General features: G+C 24.1%; 1 protein-coding gene across 1 annotated transcript; it reads right to left on the bottom strand.

Annotated features, from left to right (window-relative positions):
* Nucleotides 1–9,211: 9,211 nt before the first annotated feature.
* On the bottom strand, nt 9,212–21,504 carry LOC145840678 (gonadotropin-releasing hormone receptor-like). Its single transcript, XM_082948000.1, has 8 exons — nt 21,369–21,504; nt 20,653–20,845; nt 19,055–19,161; nt 18,610–18,735; nt 17,290–17,500; nt 14,617–14,789; nt 14,351–14,496; nt 9,212–10,069 (listed from the first exon to the last, which is right to left on the bottom strand). The coding sequence occupies exons 1-8, from the start codon at nt 21,480–21,482 to the stop codon at nt 9,760–9,762; spliced, it is 1,380 nt and encodes a 459-aa protein (XP_082804126.1). The 5' UTR covers nt 21,483–21,504; the 3' UTR covers nt 9,212–9,759.
* Between the last annotated feature and the right edge of the window lie 1,052 nt (nt 21,505–22,556).

Raw genomic sequence — 22,556 nt, 5'->3', positions numbered from 1 at the left:
TTTTGTATACTTAAACAAAACAAGTTAAAAAAACAAGCAATTTTTCTACTACGATTTACTGAAGGTTTCCTGAAATCTTTAATCATAGATTTAAAATCAATTTGTTGTAATAATCTTTAAAATAATTCAAGTAATAAAAATTCTATGAATGCATGTCTCACTATTGAATGTCAATTACATTTCTTAGAAACATTATAAAGCTATATGATAAGACGTGAAGGTACAACAAATCTTTACTTACTTTTTCTTGAACTAAAGAATTTTATTGAAATAAAAATAAAATATGTTTACATAAATAGTTATAAAGGAACGCATCAAGCTTTAAAAACGACGTGATTTTTACTTTAACATTAAAATTTTTATATTTAATAATAATAGCTTGTCAAACTAATTTAAAAACAAATAAAAAATAGAACATTTAGTTTTTAGATATACTACGTAGTTTAATATTACTTAACTAAAAATTTTGTTAAACTGTTTATAACAATTTAAATTACTCTATCTGCTTAGAATACTATTTACTTGATAAAATAATGAATACAATTGAAGATGACAAGTAGCAAACTGTTTTATTATATTACATAAAAAATAGTTTTGGCACTAGTTTACTTAAATGTTGTTACTAATTTATTAATAGATGTACTTATTCAAGAAGGTTTATATACGTTTGTTAAAAATATCTAAGCTTATTTGATAAAGTGTATTTGCAAAATAAAAATTCTATTCGTTTTAAATTTCTTAAGCTTTATATCTTGATTGATAAATGAAAAATTGTATTAATTTACAAATAAAGCAAACTATTACAGTAAAATAGTTAAAACTTTTAGAAACCAAATAAAAGTTGTTTCGCAAACCTATGCAAAAGGATATCGTACATGAAAATCTGAAGAAATAAAAGTTTGTTTGCAAATTAGTTTATTAGTTATTGATTTAAAGTTTACAAAAACATAGTTAATTATTTTAATGCTTGAAGTGATAATACTGCAAGTTGGATTTAAAATACTGTTGATACTATGGTAATGGTGTTAGAATTTACGGAAGTGTAGTTGTAGAATAAAATCTTAAAAATTTAAGTTTTATACTATTTAAATTTAACAAGAAAAACGTTATTAAAAGATATCGGGTATTCTCCTATTCATTAAAAATCTATAAAACTTAGACAGAGATTGGCTTATAATGCGTATATATTTGGCGCGCTTTACTTTTTGTCTTTTCATATAAACAAATTTCATCCAGTAAAACATTCCAAAGCCGAATTTATAAAAGATAGATGTTGAAAAAAAAAGTTTTAAGTTAATTTTAAAATATTGTTTGTAAAAATAAACAATGGTAAACACTTTAAAGAGACATTAATCAACCAATTTGAAAAACAAATGATAATATTTAAAACTTGTAGTAATTATCTAATTTTAAGAGTTTTACAATTTTTTTGTAACAAAATGTTTTATTATAGCGTCATTTAATTATTTTATAGGCTACGCAACATGTACAAACACTGTAAATAAAATAATTGGTACAAATAAAAAGGACAAACTTTGCTGAGTTAAAACTAATGTTTTTTGATATGTTTGTACTTAAATGCTGTTTAAAATAGTTGTTAAAGAAGGTTTTTTCTTGAAATATACGTTTGTTTAAGTAAACATCAACTTTTTTTTAACATGTTTTTATTTAAGTAAACCTTCTTATACCTTTAACAAAATAAGCAGCATACTATTTTGCAAAATAAAGGAAATTATTTGTAAATTTTTTAATATTTCAAAGCAAAACGTAGATAAAAATAACTTGTGTTTATGTTTTTAAAACAAGTGTGTAAAATTTCTTACGTGCGTTTCTAAGTTTTTTACAATTTTATTTAATTTATACACTGTATACATATTTTTCCAATGCTAACAATTTTTTCTGATTATCTTGAGGAATTCAAAAAAGTTTTAACATTTTTTTTTTCAAAACATAAGATAAATAAACAGTTTATCTTAATACAAATTTAAGAAATATAATTTAGGTTTGATGAACATACCTAACAAAATTTTTGCTCAAAAACTTTAATTTGTTATGTTATACATAAGTTTCTAAGAGACTTTTTTTTTTGTAATTTTTTACTGAATTTTGATGCTAATTTTTTATATTTTCGTTATGAAACCAAATATTCTAATAGTTTAGCACAGACTAGTTTTCGTAAAGTTGGAAAGCTGTATTTTGTTTAGAAATTACTTAGTATTTGTAAACTTTTTCATTTATGTTGCAATATGTTAGCAAGCAACTATTTCACTAGTTTTATAAAATTTAAAGTAACTCAAACTATGTTAAACTAACAAAAAAAATTGTCAAATTTTTTCGGTAATTAAGATTAATCTTGAAAAACAGATAAGCAAAATATAATAATTTAAAATTTAAATAAAACTAAAAATTGTATGTAAAACTTTAATATAAAAGGAAACTTTCATATTATAAGCAAAATTGTGCTAGTATATCAAATTAACTATCTTACTCATTTACTGTACAAAAACGTATGTTTTTAAAAATAAAAAAAAAGTAACTAGGTATAACTTATAACATATATCAAAGAAAGTCTTTTTGATTTTCAAAAACACATAACGAGTAACTAATACGTTAATGATTGGTTAACTTATATTTATCTCTTTAAACATATTTATACTTTTTGTTTTAATACTAGGTAACTATTTACATTTTAACTACCGAGAATATTTTTCACTACTTTTCACTTTTCTAAGAAATTGTCCAATTTAAATAAAAAAGCTTTAATTACTCTCGATCTAAATTAAGCTTTTTTATCAGAAAGTATTGAGACTTATATAAAATAATAGAATTTTAACGTCTCTTAAAAATATCAAAACTCAGCTTTAATTTTGTTTACTCCGAAACGGCTGCAAAAAGTAAAGTTCTAATGAATGTAACAACGTGAACTCTTGCATTTTATTTCACAAAATAGTATCATTTACTTGTCTTGCACAAAATAGCATTTTAATAAACAAACAAATTTCTTATAAGTTCTGATGACACTTATTAAACTTTGAAACTTTAATCTGAAAAAACTAAATTAAGTTCAGAGAGCACAGTGGGAAAATACTAATATACCGTGCATTAATGTATGTGCGAAATTAATATATTTCGAAGTAATTCAATCTGCGTGTAAACAAGAAGGATATCAGAGCCAAGCATTACCAGATGCCAGCTTGACCTTAATTAAAATTATATAATTTGGAAAAAAAATCTATTGTTTAAAGTTAATCCCATCATCAAAGTAGATAAAACGAACAAATTTATTATTTCAAAATTCTTTTTGAATATTTTTGTAATATTTTTGAGCAAAAGTATTTCATTAAAACTAGTAAATTTTCAAAAACCAGTCTCCATTAGATTTACATTCTCGGTGTTTTTTTTTAATACTTAGTGGTTCTTTACCGTTTAACTTAGTAAACGCAAGAAGTAGTTACCTTTGCACCAGTTTAGTGTATTTCAAAAATTTTTAACAAGCTTTTTAAATTACTTACTCATGATTATTGCTATTATATGTTTCTAAATGGTAAAATAAAGCATTATTTGAGTAAAAAGTACAAAAATATTTACTTTATAATTATATTAATAATAAAAGAGTAACGTGTAAAAATTAAATTAAAAATCAAAATCTACTATAGCAGTAATGAAGTATATTTTTAACTATATCCTTTAAACGATATAAAAGATACTGATCTAACAAAAGTTTATTATAAAAATCAGATTAAAAAAAAACATTAATATATATTTTATCATTAATTTTTTTTTAGTTTTTGTTATAATGCTTGTGATAAAACAAATAAAGTATATTTTTAGTTTTAAATGGTTGATCAAAATTTTTTCCGACATTTTTATCTGAACTAAATGTTAATGTTATTTTTAAGATTAAAACTTTTGATCAAAAATGTCTTCTAGAATTTTGTTACGAAATTGGTTAGAAAAAATCTTTAATTTTAGTAAAATGTGTGCAAGAAATGCTTTACGTTCTTTTATAAATTCAGATAAATACTAATTAAAACACAAACTTGTTTTTACTATAAAATTTTACAAAGTTTATAACAGTTTTGCTAAATACTTTAATCATAAAAATAAAAGTATAACTATCGTGATAACCCTAAAAATATTTCACGTAAAAATTTTCTATAAACGCACAACTCGTTAATAAATATCAAGTGCACCTCTGATATATGTTACTAAACTACATTGTTGGACATAAGTGAATTTGAAACTTTGTGAAATAAGAACTTGTTTTGAAAAACTTAAACATAGTTTGTACAAATTTTAATATAGCTACTTCTAAAAGATTGTAGAGTAATTTTAAATGTTCAAAAACTAACTAGTTTATTAAAACTATTTTATAAATTGTCGAACCGATGTAAAAAAAGTATAAAATATATTTCAAATCTTATACATGCATTTAGCTTGTATAACAAGCTTTTTATAATGGTCTAAAGGTAAACTGTAAACTACCCTAATTACTAACATACTATATGAATTGTAAAGAACAAAAAGTGTTAATAAAAGTTGTCAACCCAACAACACAGAAGTTTTTTTTTTTTGAATTTTATAAAAAACTCTTATAAATTCTTATAAATGAATTTTATTGTGTTATTAACCAGTATTTATTTCGGCCATCATCAACGAAGTTGAGATGTATTATGCAATCGATAATAAACAATGAACTTTACCGCAAGATAAACAACAACAGCATCCGAGACAATCCTACGACCGGTTTCGTCCTTATTAGGACTCATCAGGCAGGAATAGTCGCGAGAAACCGCTATTGTGATCTTAAACAAGCGGGCTTAAATAGGAAGTACTGAAGCGACCGTTTGTGGGCAAAGTTGAATAAATGACACAGCTAAATCATTCACAGCCCAACGTCTCAGACATTGTCAGCTTGTTGTGAGATTATAGTCTGCGCTCGTTTGATCAGTTTTAGCCAGTATTTATTTCGGCCATCATCAACGAAGAGCGCAGACTATAATCTCACAACAAGCTGACAATGTCTGAGACGTTGGGCTGTGAATGATTTAGCTGTGTCATTTTTTCAACTTTGCCCACAAACGGTCGCTTCAGTACTTCCTATTTAAGCCCGCTTGTTTAAGATCACAATAGCGGTTTCTCGCGACTATTCCTGCCTGATGAGTCCTAATAAGGACGAAACCGGTCGTAGGATTGTCTCGGATGCTGTTGTTGTTTATCTTGCGGTAAAGTTCGTTGTTTATTGTGTTATTAAGTAAACAAACAAGTTAAAGAAATTGTTAAACATCAAAAATTTTGAATAACTTTGTGGTTTTACAGTTTTAAAAAGTTAATTTTATTTTAATTATAACTGCTTACTTTGATTGTGCAGAATCTTTTGTCATTTTTTACAATAATCTTTTATCCCTAAGTGGCAACTTTAAATTTTCATTTTATATTCTAAAACGAGTATCAATACTCTTTTAAAAGTTTTAAAAGTATTTAGATATGTTTTGAGTGTAGTAGCTAATAAACTTACACTTTAAATTTTAATGACTTTAAGAACATTAAGTGTCATAAAGTATTATTTAAATTTTTCTAAAACATTAAAGATTTATAAAAATTATGAAAATATTGGCTCGAAATGCGCAAATATTTGGCTCGCATTAACTTTCTTTGTCTGATAAAAACAAAATTTTCTACAACAATGCATTCCATGCAAAATTACTAAATCAATATTAACATGGACATTTTTGACAATGTGTAAATATAAACAATTTAAATAAACAAAATTAAAATAGTTTTGAATCAAAAACATTATACTTATAGTAACTATTTAAGCTTTTAAGTTGTAAACTTTTATCAAAATAAGTTTTTAAACATTACGACACTTAATAAGTTTCGAAATAACGCAACGTGTATAAAAATTATAAGTAAAACGTTTCGGTCTAATATTAGGTGAAATAGTTTAATCACATTTAATTGTTTAATTTAATCGTAAAAAGTCTGTTTTTGTTTTAATTGTACCTTATCGTTGTTTAAAATGGTTGTTTAACAATGCTTTAGATTTAAAATTATGATAATTCAAGTAATTATGTTCTTTGTTACTTTCAAATTTGTTACAGTTTAAGTAGAAAGCTATATATCTGTAAACAGCTGTTACTCGTGTTCAAAAAAATTATAAAATAGAAATCAACATAAAACAATCAAGTTAAAAAAACTTTTATGAGAAAATTACACTAAAATGTAAAAAAAATAGATAAAAAAATCTATTTATGTATAACAGTCTTCCCTACTTTTTTAAGTCACTTTTTGTTACATTTTTCAATGTCTTTGTTTCATAAGAGGTTTAAACATGTGTAGTTTAAGTTTATATTTAAATTTATTTTTGATTTACACCTAAATGTTCTTTATGACATATTTCTAGAAAAAAAAAACATTATAAGTTAAGGCTGTAACCATTAAGTAGGAATATAAATTCAGTTAGCAAACTTGAATAAATTATCTTTAGGAAAAAATTAAGAAAATTTAAAAAAAAAGAAGCTTTTACTAGTTTAGTTTTATTGCTAGAGATTATAAAAAGGTCATGCCATTTTTTCCTTATAAAACTAAAAATATTAATAGTTAAGTACAAATTAGTTTCTAAAAAAGCTAGATTTCGTGAATATATATTTATTAAGAATTTACTCAATTATTATAACTTTTTCTAGTTAAGTCAATATTTGTTAGCAAATAGCTGCTATAATATTATGATAAAGTTTCAGGTAACTAATGTTTTTATAATTCAATGACATTCTTTTCTTTTTTTATGTAAAAAGTCTTTAAAATAGAAGTGTGTAAACGACAAGTAAAACTAGCAACAACCGACTAACTTTCAGTTAGAGAAAATTTCTTATATTACAAACAAAAATATATTGGCACACTTGCAATCATTAAAGTCGTATACATTTCCTTAACAAATGCATATGATTTAAAAACAAACAAAATAATATGTAATCTTACTAAAAACTATCATATTAAGATTTTTTGAAATAAAAATATTTAAGGGTTAACCAAAGTACCTGTTACTACTTAAAATTTCTTTACTTAATTTTTTAATGTTTTAACATCAAAAATCAAATTACATTTCGTTTAATGTGGGTGTTTCACAATATGTTTGTTAAAGTAAAACTTGTTTAGACTTTTTGAATCTTCAAGCACAAAGAGAATGTTTTTAGAATTACAATTTAGTTTGAAGAGTTTAAAAAAAAAAGACATTAAAATCTATTTTCGAAGTTTTTTCACTTCGAGTTTTATAAAATATTACTTTTCTGAGAAAAGAAAATATTCTAAAAATAAGACAGAATAAAGTTTTGTTTTTTATCTCACAAACCACGTATTTTCATGTAGAAAATAACAGTTTTAAGAAACAAACAAATACCAAAATGTCGTGATGACACATTTTTAATCTCGTAACATATAAGAAAAGAAAAGTAAGTTCAAAGAGCACATTTGAAAAAACTAATACACCGTGCAATAACATGGGTGCAAAATTAATACTTTTCGAGATAATTCGAGTTCCTAGTAAACAAGACGCATTCCAGTGCAATGAAATACCAGATGCTATCTTGAACTTAAATAAAAATGATATTGTTTGTTAATAATTTTAAATTCAAAATACACTAGTTTAATTAAACATACGTCATAAAAACCAGGATATATACAAAATATGTGTTAAGTAAATGTTTTTCTACGTAAAAACTTTTCATGTTGGTGCAATTTTGTGTCCTTGATCAGTTTTCAGTTTTATCGGTTTATTAAAATAACTATTTGTATAATATTTATTTGTATTTAAATATTCATTTGTAATATAAATTTTTAAATCTTTAATACAAAAAACGTTAGAATATAAGTTTAACTTGTGAACAAAAAAACATTTCGCCTACTTAAAAAAAAATATTATAAGAAAAAGTTTCTTTTTTTATTTTCAATATAAATTTTACAGCTGCACAATAACTAAAATTCTGACAGTTTAGTTTTTTACATTTAAGTTCTGATAATTCTAAATGTTTGTGAAAATAACTTATTATTTAGAACTTCTAACTAATCTTATTAAAATATTAATTGATGCTTAGAAAAACAGCTAAACAGAATTGTTAAACCTATTAAAATATTGTTTTATCTATGTAATTCCCTTATATATAAAATAGTTAAGGTTAAAACTGAAATGATCTATTTTCTATTTTTTTGCAATTAAAAGCTTTCATTTGTTTTATTAACGTAACGTCAGTAAATATAAACTTATAGTAAGTTTAGTTTTAAAAATAAAAGTAGTCAATACATTTATTAGATTTTTTTAGTGTGACGTCATAAAAAAGTTACTAGGTGAAAAAACTTAAGTAAATGTAATCAACAAGAACAAACCTTGTATTAATAATCAATTTATTTATGCATATATATCCTTGAGATTTTCTATTAAAAAGAAATACTGTTAAATTTAAATTCACTTAAAGACAAAAAGTTTAAATACAATTTATTTTTTTATTTTATTTCAAACAGTAGGCTTTTGTAACAAACATTTATTTAAAACCTTATTTCATTTACAAGCTTAAAAAAATCACAATAAAATAGCTAAAAAATTAAAACACAAGCAATCGATTTTATGTTTACTTAGACATGGTTTAAAATAACATTCTAAAAAAAATCAATTGCCGCAAAATTTAAGTAAACGACGGAATTTTACTTTCTTCATACACTTTTACGTGGTAAAAAGCTAAAACAATAATTAGGAATTCTTTATAAAGAATAAAAACCTTTAGAAATTTTTTTCTGGAGAATAGAAAATTGTTATAAAGTTTTTTTTGTTATGTGTTGAAGAGTATTTATCGTAATATTTATAAGTATAGTGTATAAATATAAATACATACAGATACATCTATTCATTATAAAATATTAAAATTTCAAAGTTTGTAGAAACTTAAAAACATTAAGGTTGATGACTTGAATAATCAAATTAAACATAAAAGTTTAAAAAAAAAAAATTTTTGTAATCAGTCTAATTTTGTCCGAACAACTTTCTTTTAATTTTATATATAGTTGTCTTAAAAAGTTAAACACTATTTAAAATTGTCACCAAAGCTAAAAAGCAAGAAAATGTTAAAGGTTAAGAATAACGTTTTTTAAACAAAGCCATAACATTAATATGCTATAATACAGCAATTAGCATATAATTTAAAATATAAATACTTGGAAGTTTATTGTCATATATTTTTTAATATATTGTCATTTGTGATAGTCACAAAACACAGTGAAAAAGTTTTTTCAAACAGACTAAAAATAAAAATACCTTCTTTAAGGGTTTTTTTGACGTTGTGTTTATGGTATGCAGTATAAACAACTTAAAAATTTTAGTTTTTAAGTATAAACAATTAAATTAAAACAAGTTTTAAAAAGCAAGTAGTACCACTTTAGAAAATGTAAAATTAAATGAAAATAATTACAAAGAATAGTTATCAACAAGCTATGTTAACTTTGATAGAATAGCGATATTGCAATAATGCAGCAACTTATTTTCTATTAAACATTAATAATTGTTTACAATTTCTAAAAGGCAAGTTAGGGAAAATACTTCATAAAATTTGGTCTCAAAAAAAATAAATAAAAAACACAAGGCGTTTCTTTACCTCTTTAAAAACCCATCTACTGGACATGCTTTTTATGATATTTACGGATTTCAAAAAAGGCAGTTTATGGTTGAATGAGAAGTTTTAAATGCGGAAAAAACACCTTTTGGAAACCTTTTTACAATTTAGATTCGGCTACGGCGAGTAGTTTTTCTTTTTTAACGTTCGGACTCGAAGCCGCCGAGTCGAAGCTGTTGGAGTCGACAGTGATGGCTCTCGTCACCATGGTAACGTTTGGATGACTGGACGATGACGTAGAATCGCTGATGACGTGATCGCGATTTGACGGTGACGTAATAATGTTCGACTGCTGCTCGTATATGACGTCATCAGTTTCGTCAATAAAACATTGAAGACAATTGAATTTATTTCGCTTCTTTGACATCAATTTTTTGCTTGTCTTAGTTTTGCTCCTTTTTTTATTATTCCTGTTAAAAAAATTAACTTTCATTTTAGACTATATTACTCAAAAACATTCAAACGGGTAGGAGTCTAATATGCAAGAAGGGACACTTTTGCACAAAGGGTCAAGAATGCACGAAAACAATTTCGCACGTGTTGAAAAATATTTTCATTTTTTATTAACTTTTTTTACTACCACTAACCCTTACCCAATGTCGGCAATTTTGATTTTTTACTAGTTAAATTTTATTAACTTTTAATTTTCTTGTTTTTTTTGATTGATTAATTATTTTTATTAGGTTTTTTTCTATCACTGTTACCCCTAACCGTTACTCTTGGTTGGTAACTGTTTTTTTTGTCTTTTATATTAGTTTGTTTTTATTTTTTGTTTCAATTTTTTTTAATATAGGTTTTTTTGTTATTTTTTATCACTATCACTGTTACACCTAAACCTTACCTCGGTTGGTAACTTATTTTTTGCAAAATTATCTTTTAATTTTTTTGATCTCATTTTCTTTTTACTTTATTTATTTTTCTATTCTCATAGAAAAGTGACTCTTTGTGTAAAAATTACCCCTACTTTAAAAATTACCCGTCCAGCAAAAGTGTCTTAATGCAAATATTTTATTATTATTTTTTTAGTGCAAAAATGTTCCTTCGTACAAAAGTGTTTTACTGCATATTTGACCCGTACTCGTTTAAACAGTTACCAGGGTATATGTTCAAAATCCACTACGATTGTATTCAAGTTTAATCAAGTATTAACAATTTTATTCTAAAATTGAATACGGTTTTACTTACAATACACAAGATAATATCATATCGGGTTTGCAGAACTTATAAACTGATTGGTATGCAAGAGTTATTTTCGAAAAATAAACTGAACCGACATAACTTTTAGTGTTAATTTTATTAAATATCAGATAAACTTTTTTTTTTTTCTCGATAATACAGTTTCAAGTTTTCATTTTCTGTTATGTTATAACATTATTATGTACAGCTAAGTCAAAAATGCATAACAACTACCGTTTGAATCTTATTAAAAGGAAAACTACAGAAAAATTATTTTTTCTTTAAATATAAAACTTTTAATGTACTTATAGTTTTTTGACTAGATTTATGTTTTTACTTTTAAATAATATTTTACTTGATCTTATTAAATAGAAATTAAAAGCCATAAACTAAAAAAAGATAAACTAGTATAAAAATTTTTTGTATGGTAAATTTCTGTATTGTAACAAGATATATTGTTAATGTTGTATTTTACTATTAAAACATATTTTCTTTGTTAAATTAGTTTTGAAAACTGTTTTGATAATTTAACTAATTTACAATTTAAGAACTTTTAAATAACATAATTAAAGATGAGCTTTACAATTTTACTTTTTAATGTTTTAAACAATATATTCGTACTTTTACATTGGGCTTAAATAAACACATATTATGTGATAACTTTATATATAAGTTATAAGTTATCTATCTCAACTAGAGTTAATAAATAAAAAATTATACTTGTATTTTATATGATAAGAAACTAACATAAACATTTAAAATTTCAAAATTGAACGTATCAAACCAGTAAAGAAACTAATTATAACTTTAAGTTTACACATTTACTAACTGATTTTTAATTAATCTACAAACATAAGATGAAAATTGTACAGTTTATATAAAATTTAGCAAACTAGTCCTTTTATAGTAAATTTTTATATTAAGTTAGTTTTCTTCATTCTATTTTGTTTTGTACAAGTTTAATTAAAAACAGTTTCTAAACTAAAGTCTAAAGTCTTACTGCACTTACAGAATAAGACTGTTCTTTTAATCTAATCGATTTAAATTTGTTTGAAAGCCAAAAACTTTTGTATCTGTACGCTGTCGACACATGGTAAACAATATGTCATATACAGAAAACTATAATTTTGACACCTGTTTGATTTTTACCACAAAAATATCAATTTTTATAAACAAATTCCTAAATTTTCTTTGTTCTTCAAACATAATTTAACGTCTTATAATTACTTAACGACATTTAAACCGATTAATAAACTTTCAAAAGCTTACATATTTTTTTAACTCCAAGTTTTTGTTTGGAAGGATTGTCTATAATCTAATTAAGTTTAAGTGAACTTTCTAATCAACGTTACAATATTTATGTAACTTAAATTAAAACGTGATGAAATTTTGGTTTTGATTTTTATGCAACTTATGTAATTTTTTAAGATAAAATCTTTAAATACAGAAATAAGCTTTTAATTCCAAGGGAAAAAATTTGCTTTCAATATGTCAACATTTAAAGGTTATTAATTGTTTTAGTTGTATACATTTAGAACTTTTTAAACGAAGTCTAATTTTCAAACACAAGTTTGTATTAAAAAATAATAAAATAAATGTAAATTAAACAAGTTTAAAGATAATAGACTACAAATATAGTGTTCTTTTACGCAATTAAAAACAAATCGAGCAGTGTACAGATAATTTATGCAGACATAATTTAAAAAATACCGTTTTACTTGTGAAAAAAAAACTAAAGTATTTTTAACAAAATAACAAAATATTACTTATAAATTTGCATTCAATATGTCAACAATTAAAGGTTATTGATTGTTTTAGTTGTATACATTTAGAACTTTTTAAACTAAGTCTAACTTTCAAACACAAATTTGTATTAAAAATAATAAAATAAATGTAAATTAAACAAGTTGAAAGATAATAGACTACAAATATAGTGTTCTTTTACGCAATTAAAAACAAATCGAACAGTGTACAGATAATTTATGCAGACATAGTTTAAAAAATACCGTTTTACTTGTGAAAAAAAAAAAAAACTAAAGTATTTTTAACAAAATAACAAAATATTACTTATATTGGATGTAGTATTTTATAATATTATAATACTTCACATCTTTATAATTAAATATTAATGAAATTAGTCTAAGAGTCAGTATCGTTTTGTAGTTTGTTAGCTAAAACTTAATATTTTTGTTTTATGATTCCCTTTATTATTATTATTTCACTAAATTTTGAAACAATGCTTAATTAAAGTTGAACTGTAATTTAATGATATGAGTTAGATAACGTATTCCCTCACAAATAAAGTTTTCCTAGTATTCAAAATTTAATGTCTATCTAGAACTAAACGCATCGGAAACTTATGCAAGCGGGATGTAGTTTGTTACCACTAGAATAAGATTAAGTATATAAGTACTAAATAGTGTTTGATTTTTATAACAGACATATGTTTCACATGAAATTTAAAATACTTGATTTAAACAATAAGTACTTTGATGTTTTTTTAACAGAAGCAAAAAGTAATGAATTCACTTCCATTTTTTTAAATGTGTTAAGATAGATTTTTTATTGTGTTGTAACAAACTAAAAATGCATAAATAAATTCAGTGTTATAATTAGTTTCCACTTTATTTTACACAAAACTTGTTTATGATAGTAAACATTTATTTAATTATTAGATTTTATGGTAAATAACTGATTATAGTAATTTGTAAAATTTCTCAAATATATTCGTGTTTAAATGAATTTGGTTAATTTTGTTAGATTTTTATGTTTGAAAGTTTAAAACTAAAGAAAGTTAACGATTTTGTTAAGGATAATAAATTTAGGACAATTTAGTTGATATAAACTGATCATTTAATTTTTCATTTTTTAAAAACTACTTACATTACTCTTAAATATTCACTGTATAAATTTTAATGTCAAGAAAATTTTAGATATACTATCTATGACATTTAGTTGTAGGTAATTTTATTTATCTAAATAGTAAAAATTTATTTCTACAACTATTATGTCACTTAAATAAAAAAATTTAAATAACATCACAATGATTAGTAACCAATTTAATTTCCAAGTGATGTCAACATTTAGAAAATTATTATTTTTAATATTTTATAAGGAATATACTTTCTTTTCAATTTAGTGCATACAAAAAAAAATTTTTCAACTAGTTCCAAATTGTTTTTAAAATTATTATGGTGAAAAAAAGCTGTTAGTATATTTACATTAGGATGAATTTTTTTGTTTGGTTGTACTATGGATATATGACGTGAAATCTAAAAGTTTATATTTTGTGAATTTTAGTATTTTAGTTTTAATGACATCCAAAAGAACTGTTGCTTTATTGATATTATAGTCAAGTTTTTTTTGTAATTTGGTTAAAATGATTTGATAACAAGTTATAAAAAACTATAATATGTACAAAAACCCTGTAATGATAAGTATGTTATTCGGTGGTTTACTCTTTTGCTATTTCTTCTATTCAAACCAAAGTATAGTTAATTATGATACAAACTAACCGTAACGAGAGACATATTTTCCGTAAGCAAACTATCTTATTGGCAATACTGAAAAATATGGCGCGAACGTCCCTCATAAAAGTCCCGTATATGAAAGGATGAATAGTAGGGTTCAAATAAAGAAGTAGGTACAAAAAGGTTGAAACCTAAAAATAAAATTTATATAAATCGTAGGCTTTTTTACTATCTATACTAATTAAAAAGCAAAAAAATATTTTTTAGTGAGGTTTTTTTTTAAACTTGTCGTAACTTAATAATATCCTTACCGATTTAGGAACGTTTTGTTGAAGGTCAGGTCTGAACCAATAAACAAGGGCAGCGGCATAGTAAGGACCCCAAAACAAAATAAACGCCAATGAAACCATTGACATCAGCAAAAAAGTTTTCCTTTTTGCCTTGGAAATGTTTGAAGTTTTTGATGATCTTCTACCAACCATGCCTAAAATTATTTGCAGGTATTATGTAATACTGCTGTAATATTTAAGCAACAAGTTATAACATTGTTGATTTTTTTAATTGAACATAGTGACTTTTAGTATTTAAATGCGTAAATTAGTTTTTAAACTAATATATCTATTTAGACTTTAAAACCCAATTTTTATTCTGTAATTGTTCAAATATTTAAACTACATAAAAGTTTAAAATATACTTCTACTTTTAAATAGTTCGAAAACCAACAAATAAAGTTCCCTTTAAAGCTGCAACTTTATATATTTATTTGAATAACCTTTCGAACATCTCTTTAAAAGTTTATATAGTGTCAAAAATCCGATATAATTAAAACTTGAAACTTTTACTACTCTTACAACTATTCAATTATTCTATATACTTAACAAATTTTTAATTAAAGAAGTTACATGCCCGCCCTCATTAAAGAAAATTATAAAAATTCCTATATTAGTTCAATTAGTAAACTTTAAAACATGTTTAAGTTTATATTTTGAAGGTATTATTGAAATTATTATAGTCTTGGACAAAACGTTAAAAGGTATTCGTGGTGTGCGACTCGATAACCGAAAGGTTCTTTGTGCACCAGGTCCTAGGACAAAATGTCTTGAGCGTATTTTTTTTGTCGTTCAATAAACTATAAACTTTTTTACTCAAACACTAAATAAAATTAAGCTCTGAGACATTGCATTAAGTATTTAAGTTAAATTAGACTTTTAAAATTTTAATCAGATAAAAAAATAAATATCTAAACTAGTTTAAAAAAAATTTAATATACTAAGTTACAACAAAAGTAAACTTATTTTTAGTGTAATAAAAATAAATTTAGACTTATATTAGATATATGTTAGCTAAAATACATGTTTTATTAGAAAAAGTTCTAATTATAACAAACAGCAGCAAACTTTACGTATATTAAAAAAAGTAACAATTTTACTTTACGTAGATTTTTCAATAATCGATATAACAAGTACAATTAAAACATGATTAGACACGTTTTATGTAGCTCGTGTTAAAACAGCTTAGAAATAAATAAATAAATGCGAAAAGGTTATGCTTTTCAATTCCTGTCGGTAGCAAAACATGTTAGCTATAAAATATGTTATGCATCATGTGATGTGTATTCTGATTATTTTTGAATTACTGCAAGTTTTTCAACTTTATGATTTAGTGTTATATAAATCTTGTTTCATAACCTATATCTTAAATCTAATCTTTGAAAACATCGTATAACTTGGTTCAGTATTATGAAACGACATTATGCTTTCCAGTCTAGATATTGTTTAGATTATTTTTTAAGATAACTATTTTGAATTAAGTTTAGAATACTTACAAACTTTTTTTTTTGTTTTTTTAGCATGCCAATGTGAAACATTTTTATAGACGTATATACTTTGACGAAAATTAAGTATTTAAATAGTAATCTGAGATAACTGTTTCAAGCATTTTCTTGTTAAAAAAACTCTTTTTCTGAAGAAATCAAAGAAAAAAAGTAATTCTTTTTCTTTTTTGCAAATAATAATTGCTTTCTATTATAGTAATTTTAGACTTAGACAGTATTGAAAAAAAAATGTTCTAAAAAAGAAGGAAACTTGTTTTTTTTATTTGTTTTTCTTATTAAAAGCACAAATTCTACATTACTTATATTTACATTTTCATTTGTATAAGATAAGTTCGGTTATGATAGAGTTCACTTCTTTAAAATTATTAAAAAGTTATACAGTAGTTTTTCATCTATTAGAATGTAAAATTATTTTTACTGCTTAAGTAAAATTATTAAATAAAATAAAAATTACACTTTTAACACAAATAACTATTAGAAGTTAGCGTACAATTATTTAAGCGGATTACATTTTTACTTTATTTAAAAAAGTTGTAACCTGCCATTCAAGTATTCACGTGTTTGCTGTTAGTATTATTTATCTCCTTTTATTAGTTAATTTAAAGTTATATATATATATTTATTTTAGTTCTTATGTTGTTAAAAAAATGTTTATGTACATTTTCGAACATAAAATTAATTTAGTTTTCTTTTAGTTTTCTTTTCTTCCATTTCGTTTAATTAATTGTTTTATTACTAAAGATTGAAATATACAAATGATAAAAAAAAATTGTGTAATAGCTCCCCATAAGCTTTATAAGCATGTGATGTAGTTCGATAACCAAAAGGTTCCTTTGTACACCAGATCCTTAGACCAATGAGCGCTTTTTTTATCATTCAATAAACAATATATAATATACAACATAGCCAAAATACTTGAGCAACTACTCTATTTACTGTTATAGTCTAACTTAAAATATTATATACTAAAATTTAACTACAAAAACTAAATGTTTTACTTATACTACTAATAACGATATTTATCGTGTGTTTTCATTATAAATTTTGAGTTTAATAAATTTATCAAAGTTTAAGAAGTAGTACTGTTTTCAATTAGTTTAAGTCTAGCAAGAACTGTACCTTAAAACGATAAACGCATAAAAAAACTCACGAATATCCCTGACTTGCATGGAGTTGATTTCGCACAGCACAAGTGAATAAGACAGCAGAGTGGCAAAGAAAGGCACTATGAAGCTCCAACACATTGTGTGGACGTAGTAAGGCTTCAGGTACTCTTGCTGGATCCAAGCGAAGTCCACACACTGCTTGAAAGGCTCGTCTCCCTCACAAAACACCTTCGATGTGAGATCAAAGAACACCGCCTGTTTCGTAACATAGTTAATGATACTTAATATCTGTGAAAACAAGTACAAGTACAGAATTAGAAGTACATAAATGTTTACGTATACAAACAAATAAGCAAAAAATAAAAATTTCTTTTAAACATGTAAATTAAGTTATGGAATTTAATTTTGTTATAGTTTAAACAATAACTGAGAATTGTTTGAAACAAATATGTTAAACTTTCTGTAAACAACTCAAAACTAAAAAAAAATAAAATGGTATTTCTAATTTATTTTGAATTTATCTAATCTTTCCTGACTAAAAACTGAAGTTTGCACAGTATTTTTTGAACTCTTTTTTTCGGATTATCTATATAAGTACATATCTTACATTTCATTTTATAACCAAATTTATGTATAAAAACTCAATGCGTTGGTCTAATAATTCTTACAGAGAAATTGCGCATCAAAATAGATACAATTTCGCATTATCTTATATAAACTGTTACGTAAATTCGCAATTAAGTAACCGAAAAGTCACTCTTGTTAGTGGAAAAAAAAACAAGTCAATTAAATGCCTGTTCGTGATTTATTAATAATTCATTGGCAAACTAAAAAGAATTAATTACGTTGGATCACACAGCTTTCAAGAAAAACTCTGAAATTTCGGTTTTTATGACGACATAACATAACATCCGCTTCTAGGAACGATAAAAACTGTTGACTCATGTCAATGTTGGAGGTAACAACTTACAAAATAAAAACACAGCGACAATATTAAAATATTAAGCTTTGAGTTTTTACTCGTATCAAAAACACGCTTTCAGGAATTTACTTTCTATCTGATATGCGTAAAGCTTGATATAATATTTGTAACGTAAACAAAAATGTATATACAATTAACAAAGAGTATTAGGAAATTTTTGATATTTAAAGTGCTGTGTTCATGTTTACAAAATAATCAAACTCAAACATATAAAGCCGGAGTTTGTTTAAAAAAAAACTTTATGTTGGTCATGCGTAAAATTAAAGTTTACGCAAAACTTATGACCTTTAAAGTGTGTAGATTGTATATAAATATTATGGTAAATGAATGTTCTAGTAAGTAAAAACGAAGTACGCAGCTTATCAACTAGCAACTAACTAACCGCAGGTACGGCGAACAAGAATGAAATGATCCAAGTGAAAAAAATCATGAATTTTATTCTTTTCCTCTGTGTATTAGCGTTGGCCATCGGCGCAAGAATGCTTACTGCTCTGTCTGCTGCTATCATCTGTTGTAGTGATGTAAAAGTTTAAAAAAATAATGAAGTATATAGTTTATAAACGAAATAAATTTTACAATTTTTATGTGTTTTTCTGTTGAAATTATAAAAATAAAAAGTTATATGCTTTATTAAATTATTATAAAACTTTTGCAATGTTTACTAAAAAATTTTTTATTTAATCCCAAAAAAATATTAAAAGCTAGCGTTTGTTCGTAAGGAAAGTTCTTGATTAATTTATTACAAAAAAGTTTTGGCGTTGTAAAAAATATAGAATAAATCTTGACTTGTTTATTAATTTTAAAAGAAAATGTTAAACAAGTCTAACCAGAACCATGAGTGAGGAGACGTACATGCCGAACTGTTTGAGCATCTGACAAATCTTGCACATTACGGTGCCTCCCTTCCATGACATCGTCACATTCCATATCGCTTCTGTTGTGACGTAATAATGCGAAAAATTTTGCACACTCAAATGTAATCGATTAAGCGTGCGAATAATTAAAGCCAAAAGCCATACTGAGAAATTAAAGCTAATGTTTAGATAATTTATTTTCTTTTAGAAAAAATATTTTATTATAACATTTAAGAGATAAAACTAATGGTATTTAGTGTTTTTATTAATGGTGAACTTTTGAAAACTATATAATTTATCGTAAATATTTTGTTTTGATTGATATTTTGCTTCTAAAAATCCTTAAGTACTATGAATAACAAAATGAGTAAAGTATCAATTTTCTGCATTAGTTTAACAAGCTTGAGAGAGGTTGTTAAAACAAGTATATTACAAGTCTGTGAATGCTTTCAAAAATTCCTTAAGGATAACAATATAAATGTGTTATATTATTGTGTGCTATCAACTTAACATATCTACATAACGATTACTAGACTAATCTTCCGTAAACGTTATATGATAAATTGGATATTGCAGTTTCTAATTAATTCATTATTTCTTTTGTATAATAGACTATTCGAGGTCAAATGTTGTATCTTGTAAAAAGTACAAGTTTTTTAAAATGTTAATTAATATATGTGTAAAATAATTTGTATAACAAAGTAAAAATTTACTAGGGATCGGATAAAGCTATTTTAAATTAAATATCTTTTATGTGGTTATGAACTGTTTGATTTTTTTATAATGGTTATTATTTTTTAGCACGGGTTTTAAACGTGAATTAAAGGTTGTTCTATGCATATAATTTACATATTAACTCATTGTAATAGTAAGATATATAATTTTATTGGATACATGATAATACAAAAATAACAGCTTATTAAAATATTTTTGTATATTACGGCACGCGTTGATAAGGTAAGTACAACTTGTAGCAGAACAAATGTATAATACTCAATATACTTTATTTTTAAGGAATACTTTTACAAAACTTAAACTTCTTAAGGATAATCAAATGTTATCTCGTATTTTTTGGTTTATCAAAACGTTAGTTTGATAGGGTAAACAAAATAAATATTTTAGTTTTAACTTTTTGATGCTTTAGTTAAAAATTAAATGAAGCAGTATAAGTTAAAAAAATAACATTAAAAATGAGGAATAAGCTTAATAAGCTAATAAGTATCTATAAATAGTCGCTTTATAGACAGTACACGCATAAAAAATAAAACAGAAAATTTAATTTAGGAAATATAGCATGGTTAAACGTTCCAAAAACTGTAAACATGAAATTTTTAAGACCTCTAAACAGTTTTTCTATTACACTTTAAATACCATAAAATGTTTTATAATTGAAGTAGTTTATAAATAGATTACAAACATTTTGCTTCGTCGTTAACCTTCAAAATGTCTATAAAAATATTATATACTTTAAAAACATGCAAACTAAAAAGACCATACAACTAAATAAAATATTTCAATGGAAAAAAAAAATCTAAAATCATTAATATTATATTCATAAAACTCCCTCTTACCTGTAGGCATGCTGAAACAAGTGAATACGAGGTTTGCGAGGACGAGGTGCATTGTGATGACGTGGACGTGTGACTTCCGGTTCTTGCTCAACACGCAGTACAATATGAACAAGTTGCCTCCAGCGCTCATCAGAAACATCAGCCACGTCATCATCACTCGAATGCACTGATGCGTGTCAAATATTAACGATTTCTGGTGATAAAAAGTAAATTTTAAATGTTTTTTATTCATTGGTCTCTTTTGGTTAGTAAACACATTTAGTTTATAAGTTTATAAATGTTTAAGTTGATACAATATTGTTTATTATCTAATACAAAATTCGTAAGCTTGAAAAACATTCTAGTATTAAAAAAGTTAACTATATGATATCTATGTTAAAATAATTTAATATTTTGTTCATTTAACTATCTTTTTAAATAACGCATATGAAAAATTGACTATATTTTAGTTGTTTTATTAAATTTTAAAACAATGAAAAAGTTTTAGAGACTTCAAAGAGTTAAAAAGGAAAGAATAAAGTATATAAAACCACTCTACAAAAACTTGTTCGAGACCAAAGATTTTATCACTTTTGGAACAAATTAGTTGTGGAAATTATGAAGAATTTTATAACAAAATCTAAACTTATATTATATTGGGTTTTTAATTTTTTTTTAATAACTTAAAATTTAAACATATTTTATATAAATTATAAGTTACGTTTGAAATTTAATACCTTAAAATGTTCACAATAAGGATAGGTATTGTTTGTGTTATTGTAAATATCAGATGCCGTCAGATACGAAGTTTGTAGAGTTGGCGTTGTTTCTATGAATGTGTTTGAAGTCATTTTAAATTAGTTTGTAACTTCTGTAACAAAATTGAAATTTTTATGATTTTTATTTTGTTTTAAACCCATCAACTACTAAACCACTAAAGTAATTTTTGTAAACTGCTTTTTTTCGTTGTTGATTTTTTTTAGAAACATAAAGAGTGATAAAGTCTTATATAATTATTTTCATTTACATATTAAATAAAATCGATTTATTGAAATTTTTAAAACTAAATTTTGTTTTAATAAAAACGTATAAAGTTACTGAATTAGAAAAAAATGTAAACTACTAAACTAAATACTGAATAATTTCTAACTGCTTACGAACTAAATTTATAATATATAATACAAAAACAAACTTGTCACTTATATTTATCAAAATTTTTAAAACACCATTGGCTAAGTGTAAATAAACTTTACAACACTTCTTCTACATGTATACTAAAAATTTTGCACGTTAATTGATCATGTATCAAATAAAACTTTTCATTGTAGCTGAATTCTGACTAAGTTTAAAAATATTAATTTTTCACTTTTAAATAAGAATCAGATTATTAAAATCCCAGCTTTTTTAATAAATTTAGACTAGAATTGCACAAGTTCTTTGACTTACCTAGTCAAAAAAATCTTTTAAGTATCACTAATTTAAAACGTTATAATTACTAAAGTTTATATTATAACTGTAAATCATTATAAATAAACACTTTTAACAAATAAGTTGCATACAAGAAGAAGTTGCAAGGGTTAAAAGTTAATAAAAAGTGTAAATTATGTAATACTTGAAGAAACTTTAAAATCTATTTTATTTCTTTCTACCTAATTGCAACAACATCAGTACGCAACATACATTAAAAAATATTGTCAATTTGCAGCATAAATGCAGCAACAAACTGTTCAGTATGTTATATGCATATTGCAGGTAGCTATAAAGGTTATTCGTTAATTGGATGGAATAAAAAATTCACTCAACAAATTCTGAATTTTTTATTTTGATTTCTTAAATGAAGTTTAAGCTGTTTTTCTAAAAAAAATTTCAAACTCAACTCGAAGCTTTACTTGTATTATTAACTGTTTTAAATTTAAACTGTCAAT

This window comes from Thalia democratica, chromosome 7 (assembly GCF_965202585.1).
Source record: "Thalia democratica chromosome 7, ktThaDemo2.hap1.1, whole genome shotgun sequence".
In the NCBI taxonomy this organism is placed as follows: Eukaryota; Metazoa; Chordata; class Thaliacea; order Salpida; family Salpidae; genus Thalia; species Thalia democratica.
Note: the sequence above shows the minus strand (reverse complement) of the source record. Positions and strands in the feature narration are given on the sequence as shown.